Genomic DNA, 19,126 nt, shown 5'->3' on the forward strand with positions numbered 1-19,126 from the left:
ATGGGTAAGGAGCCCGCCCAAGGTCATATAGCAGTCAGGACTGCAATTTCGGGGTTGCTATCCTCCAAAGCCACGCTCCAGGAGGGGAGATTTTTGTCTCTCAGAAGCCATTTGGCAATGTCTGGAGACATTTCTGGTTTCACAATGGGGGGTCATGCTACAGGCATCTAGTGGGTATAGGTGGGGGATTCTGCTAAACATCCTACTGTGCACAGGATGGCTCTCACAACAAAAACTTACCTGGCCCAAAATGCCAAGGGTGTGCAAGTTGAGACCACCTGCCCTAGTGGTTCTCAGCCTTGGCTGCACGTTAGACCAATGGTGGCGCTTTCGAAAGCCGATGTCAGGTGGCGGCACGCCCATCATGTCAGACTCTCTGGTGTCAGTGTTGGGTTTTTGTAAAGCATGCCAGGTGGTTCCAATGTGCCATCAGGACAGAAACACTTCTATGTTCCTCACACTGCTGGCTCCTGCTGCTTTCATGGGACCCAAGGGCAGGAGTGCCAAATCTGTCTCGGTTGTACAATCAACGGCAAGCCTGCTCCCAGTTCCTCCCCTGGAGGGGAACCGACTCAGTCACCCATGGGGGGCCCCGTCGGGTGAGAGGTGTTTGCTAATTTCCCCTCGCCTCTCACGGGGCTGCAGCCAGGAGTCTCCCCACAAGGAGGCTGTGGAAGCTGACTAAAGACTGGACTGAAGAGCGAGGCTGCCACCTAAAGGAGGAATTGGCCAGAATCTCCCAGGTGCTGAGTGATGTTTTATTCGAGCCTCACAACAACCCCGTGAGGTAGGTGCACAGTCCAGAGGCACAGAAAGATGAGACCTGTGCTCAAGGCCCCAGGGTGGGGCCGTGTGTGGGCCTGACGTGTGCACTGTCTACCCCACGTCAGGGTCCTGCCCTCCACACCCTACATTCTCACACACACATTTGCCACAGGCAATGACTGGTTCAAGAGGAACGGGTCCCCTGGGCTGGGCTGCCTGCCTCCCTGCAGATGTCTAGACTTCCCCTCAACTTCCAGACAGGGCCTGGGAGGAGAGTCTCTCCATGCTAGGCCATCATGGCTTCCCATGGAAATTAACAAACTACCATGTCCTACTACAGGTCCAACATCACAACAGGAAACAGCTTCCTCTGGTCTCCACCGCAGTCCCCTTCCCCCACGAGACCGTGGTCAATAAACATGGGCCTGGTGCACACTCAGGCAGAGGTCCTGCACACTGGAGCAGGCGGAGGCAGGTGCGGCTGTCCCTGACTCCAGCATGTGAACACTGTGGACAGTCCACGTCAGCTCTCATTTTGCCTCTCTTTCTCTGATCCTGAAGACAGCCCTGGGTGCTGAGCCACGCTGAGTCCTTCAGACCGGTTCTTGCGGGTCTTGGAGAAGTTGCCTTCTTTCCCCTTCTGTGGGGAAACCCTTCCACTGGCTGCAAATGGAGTGAAGAAGAATTCCTGCACAGACACAAGGACAAGGGAAGAGAGGACGGAGGAGAGGGATGATGTTTAGAGACCGAGACATGTGTCAGGCAGTCACTCATTTCATCAACAGGATATCATTTCCCCATTTTGCATATAAAGCAACTGAGGCACAGAAACAGCCAGCAAATGGGATTAGAGGGCATCAAATCCCACCTGCATGATTAGAGGGAGAGAGGAAAGGGAAGGGGGAGTAGACTCACCTGCAGCCACAGAGACGTTCAAGGACTCAAGTCCAGGAGGCAGCTGGCGCCGGGGCAGGATGGTGAGGAGAAGCTGACAGGAGGCCTGCACCTCTTGGGACAGACCTGACCCCTCATTCCCTGCAGGGCATGGGGCCGAGGGTTAGGGTTGCCCAGCTGGACATCCAATTGCTCGGGAAATGTAATCTGGGTACAAAAGCAGGGACATCCACCTACCCAGCACAAGGAGAGTAGGCCGATCCCAGGGGAACTCCAAGCAACTCGTGATGGGGATCTCGGAGGACTGGGGATCCTCTGCCCTTGGGCAGCCCACTGTGCCGGCCACGAGCCAGCCCTGCTGGGCTTTGGTCTGAAAGGGGGAAGAAGACATGTTCTAATTCTTTTTTTATTTTAATTTTGAGATAGGGTCTTACTCCTGCTTAGGCTGGAGTGCAGTGGCACGATCACAGCTCACTGCAGCCTCAACCTCCGGGACTCTGGTGATCCTCCCACCTCAGCCTCCCAAGTAGCTGGGACTATAAGCACTTGCCACATCACCCGGTTAGAAAACAAATTTTTGCAATTTTTTTTTGAGATGGCATTTCACCACGTTACCCAGGTTGGTCTGGAACTCCTGGCTTCAAGCGATCCTCCCGCCTTGGCCTCCCAGAGTGCTAGGATTACAGGCATCAGCCACCACACCTGGCTCTCATATTCTAATTCATCAAATCTTCATCAGAGGCCGTACGTGGTGGCTCAAGCCTGTAATTCTAGCACTTTGGGAGGCTGAAGCAGGCAGATTACCTGAGGTCAGGAGTTCAAGACTAGCCTGGCCCAGGCACAGTGGCTCACGCCTGTAATCCCAGCACTTTGGGAGGCCAAGTAGGAGGATCACCTGAGGTTGGGAGTTCAAGACCAGCCTAACCAACATGGAGAAACCCCGTCTCTACTAAAAATACAAAATTAGCCAGGTGTGGTGGTGCATGCCTGTAATCCCAGCTACTTGGGAGGCTGAGGCAGGAGAATCGCTTGAACTCGGGAGGCAGAGGCTGCAGTGAACTGAGACTGCGCCATTGCACTCAAGCCTGGGCAACAAGAGTGAAACTCCATCTCAGAAAAAAAAAAAAAAAGCCAGGTGCAGTAGCTCACACCTGTAATCCCAGCACTTTGGGAGGCTGAGGCAGGTGGATCACCTGAGGTCAGGAGTTTGAGACCACCCTGGCTAACATGGTGAAATCCCGTCTCTACTAAAAACACAAAAAAACTAGCTGGGCATGGTGGCACATGTCTGTAATCCCAGCTACCTGGGAGCCTGAGGAAGGAGAATCGCTTGAACCCATGAGGCGGAGGTTGCAGGGAGCTGAGATCACGCCATTGCCTCCAGCCTGGGCAACATGGTGAAACTCTGTCTCTACTAAAAATACAAACATCAGTCTGGCCTGGTGGCGGGCACCTGTAATCCCTGCTACTCAGGAGGGATTCTCTTGAGACTAGGATGTGAGAATCTCCTGAGACCAGGAGGTGGAGGTTGCAGTGAGCCGAGATTGTGCCACGGCACTCCTGCTTGGGTGACACAGTGAGACCCCATATCAAAAAAAGAAAAAAAAAATTCTTCATCAGAGCCCTGGCCAAGGAGGAGCCCAGCCTTGCCCATACATTCATTTATTTGCTGATCCAGTCAATTAGTCAATAGATATTAAGCATCTAGCATGGACTCTGTTCTAGGCACTGGGGACAGGGCAGTGAACAAAACAAAACAGACCAAAATCCCAGCCTTGTGGAAGGGCAGGTGGGGACGGACTCACTGAGGTGACATTTCAGTGCAGACCTGAAGGAGAAGGAGGAGCACCGTGCAGGCATCTGGGGCAAGAGCACTCTAGGCAGAGAGACCAGCAAGCACAGAGGCGGGTGCCTCCCTGGCATGTTTGAGAACAGTAAGATGGCCGTCAAGACAGAAAAGGGAACAACAGCCACATGAGGTAGGGTCTCCAGGGCTACTGGAAGGACTTTGACTTTGAATCTGAGCGGTACAGAGGCTTTGAAAGGTTTTGAGCAGAGAAGTAACATGGTCTGACTTCAACAGAATCACTCTGCCCGCTGTGCTGAGCGCCAAGAGCAGAAGCAAAGAGGCCAGGTGGGAAGTTTCTGCAATAATGGTCAACAGATGATGGTGACTTGCTTGGGTCAGAGTGGTAGCAGTGGAAATAGGGAGAAAGGGTGATAATATGGAAATAACTTCAGTTAAGGATGATGCCAAGGCTTTTGACCTAAACAATCAAAGGGATGGGGTTGCTCCAGAAGGAACAGGTGCTCAGCTTTAGAAATGTTAGGTTTGAAATGCCCACCTGACAGCAAAACAACAACTGTGGAGTAGGCGACTAGATGAGTGAATCTGGAATTCAAAACCAAGGTCCAAGCTAGAGTATACACTTGGGGGGAAATTTGAATTCAGATAGTATTTAAAGCCATGACACTAGATGAGACCAAAAAGAAATGAACCTGTACAGAAAAGAGATCCAGGACCAGGTGAGGTGGCTCACGCCTGTAATCCCAACACTTTGGGAGGCTAAGGCAGGAGGACTTTTTGAAGCCAGGAGTTTGAGAACAGCCTGGGCAACAAAGTGAAATTCATCTCTACCAAAAAAAAAAAAAGAAAGAAAGAAATTAGGTTCTATGGTGTGCACCTGTATCTCCAACTACTCAGGAGGCTGAGGTGGGAGGATGGCTTGAGCCCAGGAATTCGGAGGCTGTACAGAGCTGTGATTGTGCCACTGCCACTTCAGGCTGTGGCAAGACCCACATCTCCCCATCTCTCTTTTTTTTTTTTTTTTTGAGATAGAGTTTCACTCTTATTGCCCAGGCTGGAGTGCAATGGTGCAATCTCGGCTCACTGCAACCTCGCCTCCTGGGTTCAAGCAATTCTCCTGCCTCAGCCTCCCGAGTAGCTAGGATTACAAGGGCCAGCCACCATGCCCAGGTAATTTTTGTATTTTTAGTAGAGACAGGATTTCATCATTTTGGCCAGGCTGGTCTCGAACTCCTGACCTCAGGTGACCCACCTGCCTCAACCTCCCAAAATTCTAGGATTACAGGCGTGAGCAACCACGCCTGGCCAAACCGCATCTCTTAACAACAACCACGCCCGGCCAAGACCCCATCTCTCTCTTTTTTTTTTTTTGGACATGGAGGCTTACTCTGTCACCCAGGCTGGAGTGCAGTGGCACGATCTGAGCTCACTGCAACCTCCATCTCCCGGATTCAAGCAATTCTCCTGCCTCGGCCTCTGGAGTAGCTGGGACTACAGGCGCCCACCACCACATCCAGCTAATATTTTGTATTTTTAGTAGAGACAGGGTTTCACCATGTTAGCCAGGACAGTCTCGATCTCCTGACCTTGTGATCTGCCCGCCTCAGCCTCCCAAAGTGCTGGGATTACAGGCATGAGCCACTGCGCCCAGCCAACCCCATCTCTTAACAACAAAAGAGACCCTAGGACTAAAATCTGGGAAATGCTAATGCTCGGATGTCAGGGGGCTGAGGAAGAACCACTAAAAATGCCTCAGGACATGGTGAAGCAGAAGGAAAGCAGGTGCAGAGTGTTTCAAGGAGGAAGGAGTGGTCAGCTGTGCCAGCTGCTGCAGATGGGCCAAGTCAGAAAAGAATTAAGAACAGACCCTGGAATGCAGCAACATGGAGGTCACCCATGACCTTGACGAGGCCTTTGATTCAGTGTGAGAGGAGGGGCTGACTGGTGTGAGATCAAGAGCGTGAGAAGGGAATGTTTGTTTGCATGCTGAAGAGAGTGTAAGAGAAAAGTGGATGATGCAGGAGAGAGGAGGAAAACTGCTAGAGCACTGTCTCTGAGTACCCAGGAAGGGATGGGGCCCCAGCACAAGCCCCTGCTTGGGGCACCTCCAGCTCTTCCACAGCAGCAGGCGGACGACACTCTCCAGGCCAGACGCTGAAGACACAGTAGGGAGATGTGATGACGGGAGCTTAAGTGGATGTTCTGCAGTGTTTCTGTGTTTTCAGAAGCTACCTGTTCAGGGGCTGGAAGTGATGAGTGGGAACCTCATCTCCTATCAGGCTTGGAGAAAGGGGCTCCCTACAAAAAGGTGACGCCAAAAAATTGCTTCTACATATGTGTTGTTCAATATAGTAGCCACTAGCTACATGTGACTATAAAGCAATTGAAAGGTGGTTAATTCAAATTGAGGTGTGTTGTATGTAAAACATTTTTTAAAGGAATGTAAAATATTTCGTTAATAATATTTTTAAAAGGTCAGGTGCGGTGCCTCACACCTGTAATCCCAGCACTTTGGGAAGCCGAGGTGAGTGGATCGCTTGAGGTCACGAGTTCAAGGCCAGCCCGACCAACAGGGTGAAACCCCATCTAAACACACACAAAAAAATTAGCCCGGCATGGTGGCCTGTGCCTGTAATCCCAGCTACTTGGAAGGCTGAAGCAGGAGAATCGCTTGAACCCAGGAGGCAGAGGTTGCAGTGAGCCAAGATTGTGCCATTGCACTCCAGCCTGGGCAACAAGAGCGAAACTCTCTCAAAAAATTAATAATATTAACAATAATTAAAATGATTACATGTTAAATTGATATTATTTTGGATATACTGGGTACAATTTATTTAAAATGTCATCTCTTTACTTTTCAATGTGGCTACTAGAAAAGCTAAAACTACCTATGTTTCTCGCACTACATTTTAACCGGACAGCATTGCTCTCTAGACACGCCCCAGAGCTCTCCCACTTCTTGAGAGGGAAATTTCTCACCCTGCAGATGGGGTGGGGGTTGGGGGCAGTGGGTATGGTCAGAGGGGATTCCAAATGCGGAGCAATACTGCCCCCTTGTGTCCAGCGAGGGAAGCACAGCTGAAGACGGATGGGAGAGGGGTGCTTCCAAGGTTTGTCCCTTGCTAGGTATTAATGGCATACTGATCTCCTTGTTCAAACATCCTTTCAAGCTGTGCCCTATTCGAGGAACTCAAGCATCCTGTCCACCAACAAAATGCATTTACTGAAGCCCGACCTAGTAGGCAAGGAGACACTGAGGCTGACTTACAGAAGAGGCAAAGTGGTGCATATCTGGGAAGAGGTGCAGGAAAGGGTATGACGATAGGAAGAATTCAGATAATGCTCCAATTGCCGTTTTAAATACTCCAGGACCCTCCCATCCCCAGAGGGATTTGGAAGGCCGAAGGAAGCGATGCCAACAGGCCCCTTTCTCTCCCTCGCCAGGAGCTAGCTTCGTCCCCTTGAAGAGGCTGAACTGGGCTCATATCTGTTCCTTACCCTCTTGCCCCTCATTACCTGTAAAAATCCAGTGAGGTCATCGGTGGAGAACACGTCCATCACCTCCATAGCCCCCGCGCTGGCCTTGCTGACTACTGGAGTGAGCGGGCAGCTGCAAGGTTTCCCCATTCACCGCATTAGGCTGGGCCATCTCAAGCCCGGCTCCCTACCCTCCCCGGGCTCCCAAGGGCTAGAGGCGTGAGAGTTCTGGGACAGGTGAGTCTGGCTAAGGGATCACCCAAGGGCCAAGGTGCTTAGGAACTTGGCTGCATCTCCAAGTTGGGGCACATGGAGAATGAGGGACGTCCGTGCCTGTTTCTCCGGCTGGTGATGACCTTATCCACTCCGAGGAAGTGTGCGGAACGCAGCACAGCCCCAAAATTCCGGGGATCCTGGATCCCTTCGAGGACGAGCCACAACTGCTGGGGGTCGTCGCCTGGGCTCGCCTCCCCGGCCTCACTCCAAGGCCGGGGCCGCAGCGGGCTCACCTCCATGCAGACACCCTGGTGGACCTGGTAGCGGCACATTGTGTCCAGTTTCTGCCGTCTGGGCCGTAGAACTGGAATGTCCCGCGCCTCGGCCATCCGGAGCAGCTCGGCCCGCTCCCCCTGCAGCCCAGCTTTACCCGCCTGGAGCAGGAGCCGGGCCACGGAGCGGCGGGCGGCCCGCAGAGCCAGGAGACACGGGGACAGGCCAAACAGAAGCTCCAGCCGCGAGGTCGGCACCAGGTCATCCAGCAGCAAGCGGCTTAGCTCCTCCCCACCAGGCCGCTCCCCACGCCGCGCTGCATGGGAGAAATGACGGGTGACGAGGCGACCCCAGGTCGCGCCCCGGATGGTCGAGAGCAGTGCCATGGCGCAGCTCCCGCCAGGGGACTGCAGCCCCCTGCTGCGTCCCCGGGAACGGTAACCCACGCCGCAGTTCGCTCCCAGGCTCCCAACACAGGGGTGAAGGGTACTCGACAACTGCCTCCGCCGAGCTCTCTCGGACAGGAAGAAACAGGCCGCATTCCCCACAACTGGACTAGAGAGCTACGACCGTCCCCTCCCAAGCTCCCACGTGGGTTCCCTCGCTTCCGGGTTCGGGAGCCCACCCCCAGTCCCTGGCGCCTCTTCCTGACGGTGTTTTGCGCATGCGCGGTCGCCAGGCTGTCCCCACAGCACCTCCTACAGGGCTAGAGGAGCAGCGAGCTGAGCTGGCCGTACTACCGGCTGCGTCCTGTGTTCCTCGAGGTCAAGGAGGTCGGGGACTGCATTCACTCACGCACCAGCGAAGGGCACTTTAAGGAGATGGGTTGGCCTTCCTGGTCAACCAATTCAGTCTTGTTGCCTCCCTCCCCACATCCCGGCGCTGGTGATTTTCCCCAGAACTACTACTCACTAGCTCATCACCAGCCAGCAGGAGGACCCCAGCAGTCACTTCCTATCCCGGGCCGCTGATTCTCTTCCTAAGTGACTCTGAGCCTGTCCTGTCCCTGCTGATAAGCCCACTAACGCCCCCGTCCCACAGGGAATGGCGAGACTTTTGCGCAGCACTCAGCCCCCCAGCGATCCAGGAAGGCAGGAAGGAGCTGCCTCTTCAGCCCCATCTTGCTCCTGCACTTAAGTTCTGTGCTGTTCGCACAGCACTGCATGCTCTTCCAGGCCTCTCAGCCTTGCACACCTGTCTTCTTCGCTTTGTCAAACTCCTACACGTTTTCAAGACCCAAACAAACCCATTCCTGCTACCTAAGGTAATCCATACTCCCATGAGTGAGGCCCCCAATCCACCCACCAGGTAGGTCCCAGGTGGGACCGACCTGGAAGAAATTCTGAGACACAAGCACCCCTGATCACAGAGAAGGGGAAAGAATGGAAAGACACACTCCTGAAGCCAAGGCAGATTGGTTGCAATTTTTCTTTTTTAATGATCACCATGAAATCCTCTGGACCAGGCCCTGGTATTCTGCTGCCATAGTCAGAGTGGAGGGATGACCCCACGAGGGGACGAGCAGCCAAGATTGGGCTGGAGAGCCCAGAAGGAGAAAGAGAAGGGGAAGAGGGAGCAGTGGGGCAGGCAGAGGAGGAAGTCTGGAGCCCTGGATAACCACGCAGATATAAGGTGAAGGCCTCCCTCTGCCACCCCAGCCCTGAGCCGCAGAGGTTGAGGTGCAAGAAGATGGGGGGAATTTTGGCCACAACTCCTTTCCCATATCAAAGGGAAGAGACTGAGAGCAGACAAAGGCCACGGAGCCCAGGGGGACCAAGAACAAGTTAACAAATAAATCAATTAGGGACACCACCTCCTTTCCCCAGCCCATTTTTCACATTTACAACCGAAGCAATTTGACAAGATGATATAAAAATCTCAAACAAATTGTCTAGCCCCTGGTCAGGGTGTGGACAGGAAGTGGTATCCAGTGATCCAGAAATCAACACCTAAAATCCAGAGGCAGGAGGCAAGCCATGAAGGGTGGGGAGGGAAGGAGGAGCTCCCACAGTCACTAGGTCACCTGCTCCGTGGGCCTCATCTGGATGTCTCCAATCTGTGGAAGGCACAAGGCATGAGGCAGCTGCGACACTCTCCCCTAGCCCTGCAGGGCTCCCTGCTCCCCTCCTCTGGGGCTGGTTGGGTTCCTCCAGCAAGTGGACAGTCATGGCCAGACTCACCTGGATGTGTGGGGGGGTGCTGAGGACGTAGATAACAGCCTCGGCCACATCCTCGGGTTTGAGACACTGAGAGCACCAGGGGAACGGGTTGAGACAAGGACAGAATGGACTCAAATTCCCTCCCACCACTGAGCTCCTCTGCAGCATCCACATGTCCACCCCAACCCTCCAGGAGGAGCCACAAAAGCTGGAAGGGTGGAGTCTCAAGGCCAAGGTTCCCTCTGCCTTCATTTAGGGGGTCAGTGGCTTCACCAGGCCCAGAGGGAGGCCCCACCTTCATTTGCTCATAGGTGGCAGCTGCCTTCTCAGGGTCCTTGTCGTGGAGTTTGAAGGCGAACTGTGTCTCCACCACACCTGGAGAGATGCACTGGGCCAACAGAGAGGGCCTGCTTAGGGGCTGAGCTTTGCCAGGCCTTGAGGAGGTTGAGGGGAGAGGATGGAGGCCACAGAACCCCAGCTTCACAATGACGGCTGCCCAACATCCAGCAGCCGCTTCCTCCCTCCGAAGCTGCCGCTGGCGGTGACCACAGTGATACCTACCATCTACAGAGCCTTTCCTATATGTCAGGTAAACGTTTTACAAAAAAGTGTCCCTAAAAAGCTCATCATCTCCTTTTCACAAGTGAGAAGGCCGAGGCTTGGGGAGGTTCAGTGACTCGCTCACGATCACGCGGCCTTCAAGAGAAGAGCCCGGAGTCCCGGTTTCCAGCCACTGTGCACCTGGTTTCCCACAGTCCCTTGCTTTCCCTCAGGTCAGCCCCCTCCCAGCTCAAAGTCTAAGGCTGGTCCTTGGCTCCTGGATCAGTGAAATGAGGAAATGAAGGGCTGCACAGGGCCATGCCGGGAGCAGCAGCACCCAGTTCTGTGCCAGTCCACTCCCGAGAGCTCTAAGCGGCACATTCTGAACATGGGCTTCCTGAATGGTGTGTGTGGGTGGGGAGGGCCTGCGCCACCCCGTCCCCACCAGGGCTAGGCCACAGCCTCACCGTGGCTCGGATGTGGGTCTGGGCCTCCCGAAGCTCTTGCCTCAGTCCCTCTGTCAGCGCAGTGACGGCGTACTTGGTGGCACTATAGAAGTGGGTCACAGACAGGGGTAACACTCGGTGGCCAGACATGCTGGGTGGGGAGAGGAAGGGGAAAGAGGAGAGAATGAAGCTCCAGGGAGACCAGCAGTGCCCCTGCCATACCCGGTCAGCCCCACCACCCAGATGTGCATCGGAAAGCCTTCTAAAGGGGACCTCTAGTGGCCATCTCACAGCTCATTAATCTAATTTTGGTTATTCAAACAGCTTCGGAAAACCTTCCTTTTCCTGGAAGTTATCCCTAAGCTGACCACAGAATGCACTCGCCTGGTGGTGCAGAATGTCAAAACTCTTTCCATCTAATCTGTATGTTCACTGATATGATTCTATTGGGACATCTCAGGGCAGGAAGAGGTCATGTTCCCCCTCAGACTGGGGCTCCCCAGTGGCAGATACTGTACATAGTCTTTCTTTGAGCCATGAGGTGGGGTTCATCCCCAGGCCTGAGGAATAGAGGCACTCAGTCCCAGGAGAGGCCTCAGGCTTCAGCTGTAGAGGGAAGGAACTGAGCTGCCCATTCCAGCCAACCAGGGGATGGTACTTGACAACATTATTCTTTCCCTCACCATAATTGTGCCATTCGGGTATTAAATCTGTACTTTCCCACCAAGGAAACTGAGGTCCAAAGAGGTCAGGTGAGCTGCAGCACATTACCCAGCCTGGTGGGTGAGTGGTACCCCTTGGCCACCTGCCCTCACCTATTGATGTTAATGATGTGCCCATCGTCCACATTCCGCTCCTTCATGGACTGGTAGGCTTCCCGTGTGCAGATGCTGAGGGCCAGCACGTTCACCTGCAGGCCAGGGAGGGCAATGAGGTGTCTCCACTCCAGCCCAACTGAGCAAGTGATGGAGCCACAGAATGCTAGGGGGGAAGGGGACAATGTGGCATTCCAAAACAGTGTCCAGGTCCTCCCAGAGACCAGCCACAGGCACAGGGCACCTTGTCTTCTACACAAGATGCCCCTCTCCTTAAAGCTGCAACCCCCAGTTGATAGCAGAGGTAGCTCCTCACCTGGCTGACCCCCCAAGTTCCTGCAAACAAGAATGGAAACCCTTCAAACCCACTCCTGACCCAGGAGACTCTGTCTTGGCCATCTCCTCTATGAACAGTAGCACAGACCCTCTAATTCCAAAGGGAATCGTTTCCATTTCTTCCCCCAAATACGCTACTCTTCTCTTCGCTATGGAAGTCTGGCCCTGCTCCCTCCTAAACTGCTCAAAATCCTTACCAAAATGGCTTACAAATCTCTCTCCTCTGGCTCAGAGCCTAGCCTTTCCCTGCCTTCCTCAGCTACTCTCTGCTCCTTCCCCATCCCCTCCCTTGAGATGAGTGGAGAAGAGAAGGCCTGACCCTCCTTTCTATGCCTTCCTTTAACCTGGGTTCCATCTACAAGACTAGGCACGGAGACTCTAGAGGGTCAGGTAACTTCCCACTCCTACTCCCTCTGGCAGAGGCGACCCCCACATCCCCACCCTTCAGGGAACAGAGGTCTGAAGGTGTGTCTGCTGCAAAGCACCTACGCTGCCCCACCCATTGGCCCCACTCATTAGCTTCACTCAGAGGACAAGCAGAGATAAAGCTTTTAGCAGGTCCTCAGGCCTCTCCTCTTAGGAAGAGAGGGAACCAGCAGGAGATCAGATGTTTCTCTTAATCAGGTGTCAGAGCCTGCCATGAGGAACGGAACACCTTTGGTGTGAACCTGCCTTGGTGTTCACGGCAGTAGGAAGAGATGGGTACCAGGACAGGGAGGTTTCCAGCCCTGTTTCTCATCTTCTTGGCAATGTGGGCTTGTGAGGCAGAGAACTCAGCTCCTGGCAGGCAGAGTAGGAGAAATAGATCCCCTGGGACCAGGTGAGTAAATCTCCCAGGTCTAGGGGATCAGGGGCAGAGAAAGAGAAGATGCCTTATAGGATGATCCTAATAGATTTAGATAATGTTCAAGCTGAAAGGAGCTGTAGGAATTTAATGTAAGTCCCTCATTTTACAGATGGGCGAGTTAAGGTCCAGGTCTTTAGAGACCCATGTGCTGTGAGTGAGGATCATGGCTCTGATCTCCAAGAAGGCTGAGGGCTTCATTTTCATGGTTTCATTTCCAGGCCCAAGCATCTATGAGGTGCTAAGATAAGGTGCTAAGTCTACTGTCAGCAGATGGGAAAGGATTGTGGGGAGAGAAGAACATCCCATTCACACACTGCTTTCAACTTATCAGGATACTTTCCTTTTTTTTTTTTTTTTTTTTTGAGACGGAGTCTCGCTGTGTCGCCCAGGGTGGAGTGCAGTGGCCGGATCTCAGCTCACTGCAAGCTCTGCCTCCCGGGTTTTTACGCCATTCTCCTGCCTCAGCCTCCCGAGTAGCCGGGACTACAGGCGCCCACCACCTCGCCCGGCTAGTTTTTTGTATTTTTTAGTAGAGACGGGGTTTCACCGTGTTAGCCTGGATGGTCTCGAACTCCTGACCTCGTGATCCGCCCGTCTCGGCCTCCCAAAGTGCTGGGATTACAGGCTTGAGCCACCGCGCCCGGCCATCAGGATACTTTCATACCCTACTATCACCCCATCATACCATCCACAAGTTGAAAACCCATGTCCTGAAAGTTGGGTTTGGCCTGTGCATGGTTTCAAAACATTTTAAATACCCTTCCAACATGTACTGGAAAGTTTCATTTATTCAATAACTATCTTTTGAGTGCTTATGGGATCAAGCTATACCAGAGAACAAAATAGATAAAAATCCTTGTCCTCATGGAGCTGACATTTTAATGAAGGGGAGTGGGGGGTATCACATAATATCAGACTCCCCACTTCTCTCAAAGAAATCATAAGATCAGCCAGGCGCGGTGGCTCACGCCTGTAATCCCAGCACTTTGAGAGACCGAGGTGGGTGGATGATGAGATCAGGCAATAGAGACCATCCTGGCCAACATGGTGAAACCCCATCTCTACTAAATACAAAAAAATTAGCTGGGCGTGGTGGTGCTTGCCTCTAGTCCCAGCTACTCAGGAGGCTGAGGCAGGAGAATAGCTTGAACCCAGAAGGTGGAGGTTGCAGTGAGCCAAGATCATGCCACTCTGCACTCCAGCCTGGTGACAGAGCAAGACTCCGTCTCAAAAAAAAAAAAAAAAAAAACAAACCAGGCCACACAGGGCCCACACCACCATAGAGGAACTATGTAGGATTTGAGCAGTGGCTGTGTGCTTCCCCACACTGCGGACCCCTCCTAACCTCCCTTACTCCTTTATGTACCTACCTGGCCCCAGGGGACATTGGAGTTGTGACCCCAGATATTGATGACAGAGGTGTGTTCATCCCAATTAAGTGTGACAAGACTGAAGCTCAAAGAAGGTAACCAATCTGCCTAAAGTCACATAGTTACTAGTGAGGCTAGGTAAGAATATCATCTCTTGTCTCTTTCTTCCTTTTCTTCCCATAACATCACGTTCCCAAGCACTCAGGCACAGGGATGACAAGTGGGAAACTCAACAGGCAGCAGTTCTCTCTCCTAACAATCTTTCTTCTAACACAAGGAAATCACTCCAGACTTTAAGAACTACCTCCAGGTCGGGCATGGTGGCCCACGCCTGTAATCCCAGCACTTTGGGAGGATGAGGTGGGCAGATCACCTGAGATCAGGAGTTTGAGACCAGCCTGGCCAACATGGTGAAACCCCGTCCCTACTAAAAATACAAAAAAATTAGCTGAGTAGTGATGGTGGGCGCCTGTAATTTCAGCTACTCAGGAGGCTGAAGCAGGAGAATTGTTTGAACCCAGGAGGCGGAAGTTGCAGTGAGCAAAGATCATGCCACTGCACTCCAGCTTGTGTGACAAAGCAAGGTTCCATCTCAAAAAAAAAAAAAAAAACCAAAAAAAAACAACCTACCTCCAGGGGCTCAAAGAAGAGAAGAGCTGATATGGCCATTCATCCACTCCCTATCCCTCTGGTAGGGCAAGAAGCCAGGAGAGAGTCAAGATGCCCCAGGTGGGAACCCGAAGCTCCCTCTTCCTAGATGTTCCACCTCCAGCTGCACTCTGGTTCACAAACCCCTGGCTCCCCTCTCTCCTCCCCACCCTCCACCTGGAAGATGGAGGCTTGGAGCTCTTACATTGAACATGTCCTTCCAACCGCTGGTGCTGCCTGAGAGCAGGGTGTCAGGCCGGGCTAAGCCGGCATTGTTGATGCAGATGTCTACACCGCTGTGCTGAGAACGGATAGCCGAGAACATGGAGAGGATGTCCTCTTCATTTGACAGGTCACATCTGTAGGGGATCAAAGTCCCGGGGTAGCCTGCACTCTTACATTCAGCAGCCAGCTCCTATGAAACCCAACAGGGATCTGACTGGGGTGAGCAGCTCACTCCCATGGCTCCCCAGCCAGCCTCAGACCCCCATCCCTGTCACACTCATAAAACACGCTCCTTTGGCAGCTGACTTTCAGCCACGTAGATGTTGGACTGCCCATCCCCTAAGTTTGTCCTCTTTGGTCAAAGTCCAAGGGATGACAGTGCTCCCTGAGTGACGGAGGGAAAAGGTTGTGATCAATGGAGAAACCTCACTATAAACTCAAGTCTTGGCTGGGCGTGCTGGCTCACGCCTGTAATCCCAACACTTTGGGAGGCCAAGGCGGGTGGATCACTTGAGGTCAGGAGTTTGAGACCAGCTTTGGCTAACTTGGTGAAACCCCATCTCTACCAAAAATACAAAAATGAGCTGGGTGTGTGGCTACTTGGGAGGCTGAGGCACGAGAATCACTTGAACCCAGGAGGCAGAGGTTGCAGTGAGCTGAGGTCATGCCACTGCACTCCAGCCTGGGTGACAGAGCAAGACTCTGTCTCAAATAAATAAATAAATAAATAAATAAATTCGAGTCCTGGGTGGAGCAGGGGCCAGGGATCTAGGGAATGGAGAGCTCTCTCTTTTCTGCCTCTTCCCCAACAGGAATACCTCTTCTGCCCATAGGTAATATGCGCCTCTCCACCACTTCATGCTTCTCCACCAGCACCAAGAGTCACTGGTCTGGTTAACCCAGCTTCTTCTCCTGCATTGTGTCAGCCAGTCCCTCATCTCTGAACTATTCCCCTCCCCTCGCAAACTGCAGCCAGCTGGCTCAGAGTTCTCAGACATGCCTTTCAACCACGCCCAGCTGCCAGTCTTCTCTCCCTACCTAAAGGAGGGGTCACAAAGTCAGGACAGATTATTTCTCTCTGAGCCCTGGTGCACCACCCTCCCCTCTGAGGTTTCTCAGGAGACTATGAGGCAAGTCAGGTGGCAGGTGCCATTAGGCATGCCCTGTGCATCTCCAGGCCCTCAGCATGCCGAGAAAGACCTGAGAAGGCAGAGCCACTGAGAGGCAGCCCAGGGGGAAGCTGACATTCAGAGGCAAGAAGAAAACATGCTCTGTGGCCTTCTTTGGAAGCCAGTGACTGGGCACTTGAGCCTCATGAAGGTGACTGTGTAGACATGGGCGAGGGGGAGGAGGCACGCAGTGCCCTAGAGGAAGGGCAGCTTGGCCAGCTGCCCTGGCCTGGAGCCCCTTCCTCCTCCCAAGACAAGCCAGGAATAAAGGACTGGATCGGGTGTCTTGGGACATTCTTTTCTGCTTTAACTTTCTGTGAGTTCAAAAGGTATAGTCCTCTGAGAATCAGATACCCCCCTTTCACCAGATTTTACCCACATTTGATCACTTCAGGAAACAGGAGTTTTCTCTGTAGGAAGCGAGAACCCAAATTCTGCTTTAACATCAATGAATCAATCAATCAAAGCAGACTGTGGGCAAGGAAGCCTGCAGCTCTCCCCTCCCCTGGCACACATCTTCCCACTTCCTCCTCTAGACTCAAAACTCCTACCGCAAGAAAACCAGAAGGGATGTGCTCAGAATGTATTTCTCCCTGTCACTGCCTTCCTGTTGCTCCACCTGTGCCAGCTGATCTCCCTACCTCCCCTCAGTAATGATCTACATCATGTCATCACCCTCTCACAACAGGGGCATTCTCCTCTCAGACATGGAGTCACCCTGGGACTGAGTGATCGGCCTGGGGATCCCCTTGGGGCTCAGGCCCCACTTCCTGGCTAGCTTGCGGTAGGGGAGTAGGTGAGAAGGCAAGAGTCACTTCAGAACTAGGGAATCCAGTTGTTTAATCCCTGGCTTGATCCTCTGGGCTCCAAGGCTGGGGCTGGGTCCTGAGCTCCTCAGAATAGAATAAAGGGAGGGCAGAGTGGGGCAGTGATGGAGCCAGGTGACCTTGGGATTATCTGGGTTATAAAGTGTACCTTTGGTCAGCAGCAGGGGAGGGGACAGTCCTCCTTCCTGTATACCTTCTTCCTCTGCCCCCACCCAAGGCCTCCTTACCCTTTCCCTGCCTGAGGACTTTGAGCACGGTGGAGATAAAGCCCTGCAGCTAAGCACTAGCTCAACACTGAGAGTGAGCTTGCAGGGCACATCCAGAGAGAGCCTACGACAGAAATTCCTCCCTGCTCCAAAATGGCCATCTTGATTTTTCTCTTAATTCTGAGGGCTCCCAACCCCACGTCAAGAGAAGAGTAAGGAGTTCCAGGCTGCTTTATCCTCTCAAGGTTTCTGCCCTATTTCACCCACTCTGTTCGCCCCAGGAGAGTGGAGGAAGGCCCACTAATGAATATTCCATTCATTCCTCATGCCACTGGGCATGAGTTACCCACGAGGTGAGGGGGCGGGGCTGAGGCTCTTCAGTAAAGCTCCCACCCCTAACCCCACCCTCAGTTCTGGCTCCTGCCCATCTAGTTGGCCAGCCACCTTGCCCTGCGTGGTAGGTGACTTCTGGGGATTAGAGGCACTTGGCCACCGGGGGTGAGAAGGCCACAGGGGTGAGACCACCATTCCCGACCTCCGGTTTCCCCTTTCCTCGGGCCAATACCCTAGGCAGAAGCGAGGGGCGGGCGGCGAGATGCCAGGGTCGGAGATTCGGTAACTCGAGCAGGGGCTGTCAGGGGAAACGGCTCCTTCAAAGACGAGACTTAAGGGGAAGGGAGAAACCTGCCTTAAGGGATCCGAGAGGCCGCCCCCACTACAGCAAAGGGCCCCGGCATGGCGGGCAAGTGAATCCGACTCCGGGGAAACGACCCGCCCGCGGCGTCCCCGTCCCCGGCCCGGTCTCACCTCGATGTTGCTCACGGTGCGGGCGCAGCCCACCACCTTCAGTCCCTGCTGGACCAGGGCCCGGGCCACGGCCGCGCCGATGCCCCCCGAGGCCCCCGTCACCAGCGCCAGCCGGTCGCGCCACCGCTCCATGCCGGGCCTGGCCATGGGCCCGCGCCGCCCGCCCACCTCGCTGGACGAGGGCGGCACCGGGGTCGAGGAGCTGACGCCCGGCCGCTCTTCTGCCGCCGCCGCCGACCTGCTGGCGTCCGAGCCGCGCCTCGACCCACCAGAGTCCGGGCCTGCCTCCGACCGGGACTCCACCCTCAGGCCCCCGGCGATCCGCCGCATCCAGTCGGAGGCCGCCGCGGCCCGGCCGCCCCGCCCTCTGAGGGAAGTCCCCGCCCCTTCCGCCCCTCCCGCCCCTCCGCCCCTCCCGCGCCTCCGCCCCGCCCCGGCGTAGGGAAACCGAGCTGCGCGGGAGCGTCCTGGCAGCTGGCGGCGCCGTTTCCCCAGTGAGCGCTTCCCTTTGGGGTCAGGGAAACCGAGGTTTAGCGCGGGGATCCCTCCAGCCCCAAGGGCGCATACTGAAGCGTCCCGCTTAGTCTCCGTTCTCTACTCCTGAACCCTAATGCCAGGATGAGGAATTAAGGGCACTTAAGGTGACTCCAACACTCTTCCACACCCTCCCAAACCCGCCGGTGGCTGATCGGAAGGGATTCAGCCCAGAAAACGCCGAGTGTCTCCGCCATCAACGCTGGGTGACCTTGGGAAGGACTCATTCACCCTACCTGATCCCTTGGCTGTATTAGCCACGGAAAACTGAAACACTCCCAAGTACACGTGTACTGGGGAATTCTGTCCCTAAATGGCCCACCGTGTCCAACTGCCCTAGACCCCCACGCTTACCCCTACCCTACTGTAGCAGATGTATCATGATATATGCCAAAGATTAAAACAGTACCTAATATTTGTTGCTTATGGTGTAGCAGGCATTTTAAATATAGTAACGAATCTGCACAACCGCTCTGAGATAGCACATATTGGTATCTTAATTTTAAAGATGAGTATACTGAAGTAGTGAAGCATGCTTTGGGCCACAGGCAGTCCAGTCTTAGGCCAGGGATGTGCTCCTAAACTGTCTTCACATCATTATCGCTTCTTGGGTTGTTGGTTTTGTTCAGAGCAGAGCTCGCTTTGCTAAAAGTGCTGAAAACTGCGTACTTAATATAGCCATTCTCTTAAAGAAAAAGCATCTTTGAATAACCACCTGACTCCCTTCCAGCAAGCAATGGAGTAAGCAGTGAATGTGACTTGTTT

General features: G+C 53.8%; 2 protein-coding genes and 1 long non-coding RNA gene across 4 annotated transcripts; 1 reads left to right on the forward strand and 2 right to left on the reverse strand.

The window, feature by feature from the left end:
* Positions 1 to 737: 737 nt before the first annotated feature.
* MRM1 (mitochondrial rRNA methyltransferase 1) lies at positions 738 to 8,157 on the reverse strand. The gene is made up of 5 exons (XM_015119458.3): positions 7,277 to 8,157; positions 6,983 to 7,076; positions 1,897 to 2,029; positions 1,681 to 1,800; positions 738 to 1,453 (listed from the first exon to the last, which is right to left on the reverse strand). The coding sequence occupies exons 1-5, from the start codon at positions 7,816 to 7,818 to the stop codon at positions 1,359 to 1,361; spliced, it is 984 nt and encodes a 327-aa protein (XP_014974944.3). The 5' UTR covers positions 7,819 to 8,157; the 3' UTR covers positions 738 to 1,358.
* Positions 4,072 to 8,041, forward strand: LOC144335467 (uncharacterized). The gene is made up of 2 exons (XR_013406349.1): positions 4,072 to 4,871; positions 6,206 to 8,041. It is a non-coding gene; the product is annotated as an uncharacterized LOC144335467 (long non-coding RNA).
* Positions 8,158 to 8,846: 689 nt separating the features above from the next.
* DHRS11 (dehydrogenase/reductase 11) lies at positions 8,847 to 18,188 on the reverse strand. 2 transcript variants are annotated; one of them, NM_001194811.4, is given in 7 exon segments: positions 8,847 to 9,488; positions 9,613 to 9,678; positions 9,887 to 9,979; positions 10,599 to 10,728; positions 11,393 to 11,487; positions 14,799 to 15,008; positions 17,828 to 18,188. In NM_001194811.4, coding segments are annotated over 7 exon segments (783 nt in total). In that variant the 5' UTR covers positions 17,975 to 18,188; the 3' UTR covers positions 8,847 to 9,446.
* Between the last annotated feature and the right edge of the window lie 938 nt (positions 18,189 to 19,126).

The sequence above is a fragment of the Macaca mulatta genome, chromosome 16, assembly GCF_049350105.2.
Source record: "Macaca mulatta isolate MMU2019108-1 chromosome 16, T2T-MMU8v2.0, whole genome shotgun sequence".
In the NCBI taxonomy this organism is placed as follows: Eukaryota; Metazoa; Chordata; class Mammalia; order Primates; family Cercopithecidae; genus Macaca; species Macaca mulatta.

Bases quoted from the DNA above. Each gene is read 5' to 3' on its own strand.
- DHRS11 (XM_077969298.1), bottom strand. From the start codon at position 17,974: ATGGCCAGGCCCGGCATGGAGCGGTGGCGCGACCGGCTGGCGCTGGTG. The intron at 15,009-17,827 runs GTGAGACCGGGC...TGGGTTTCATAG, and splicing joins GCACCGTGAGCAACATCGAG to GAGCTGGCTGCTGAATGTAA. The intron at 11,488-14,798 runs GTAAGAGCTCCA...CCTGGCCTGCAG, and splicing joins GTTGGAAGGACATGTTCAAT to GTGAACGTGCTGGCCCTCAG.
- MRM1 (XM_015119458.3), bottom strand. From the start codon at position 7,818: ATGGCACTGCTCTCGACCATCCGGGGCGCGACCTGGGGTCGCCTCGTC. The intron at 2,030-6,982 runs GTAATGAGGGGC...TCCCCCTTTCAG, and splicing joins ACCTCACTGGATTTTTACAG to ACCAAAGCCCAGCAGGGCTG. The intron at 1,454-1,680 runs GTGAGTCTACTC...GTGTCTGTGCAG, and splicing joins GAACGTCTCTGTGGCTGCAG to GAATTCTTCTTCACTCCATT.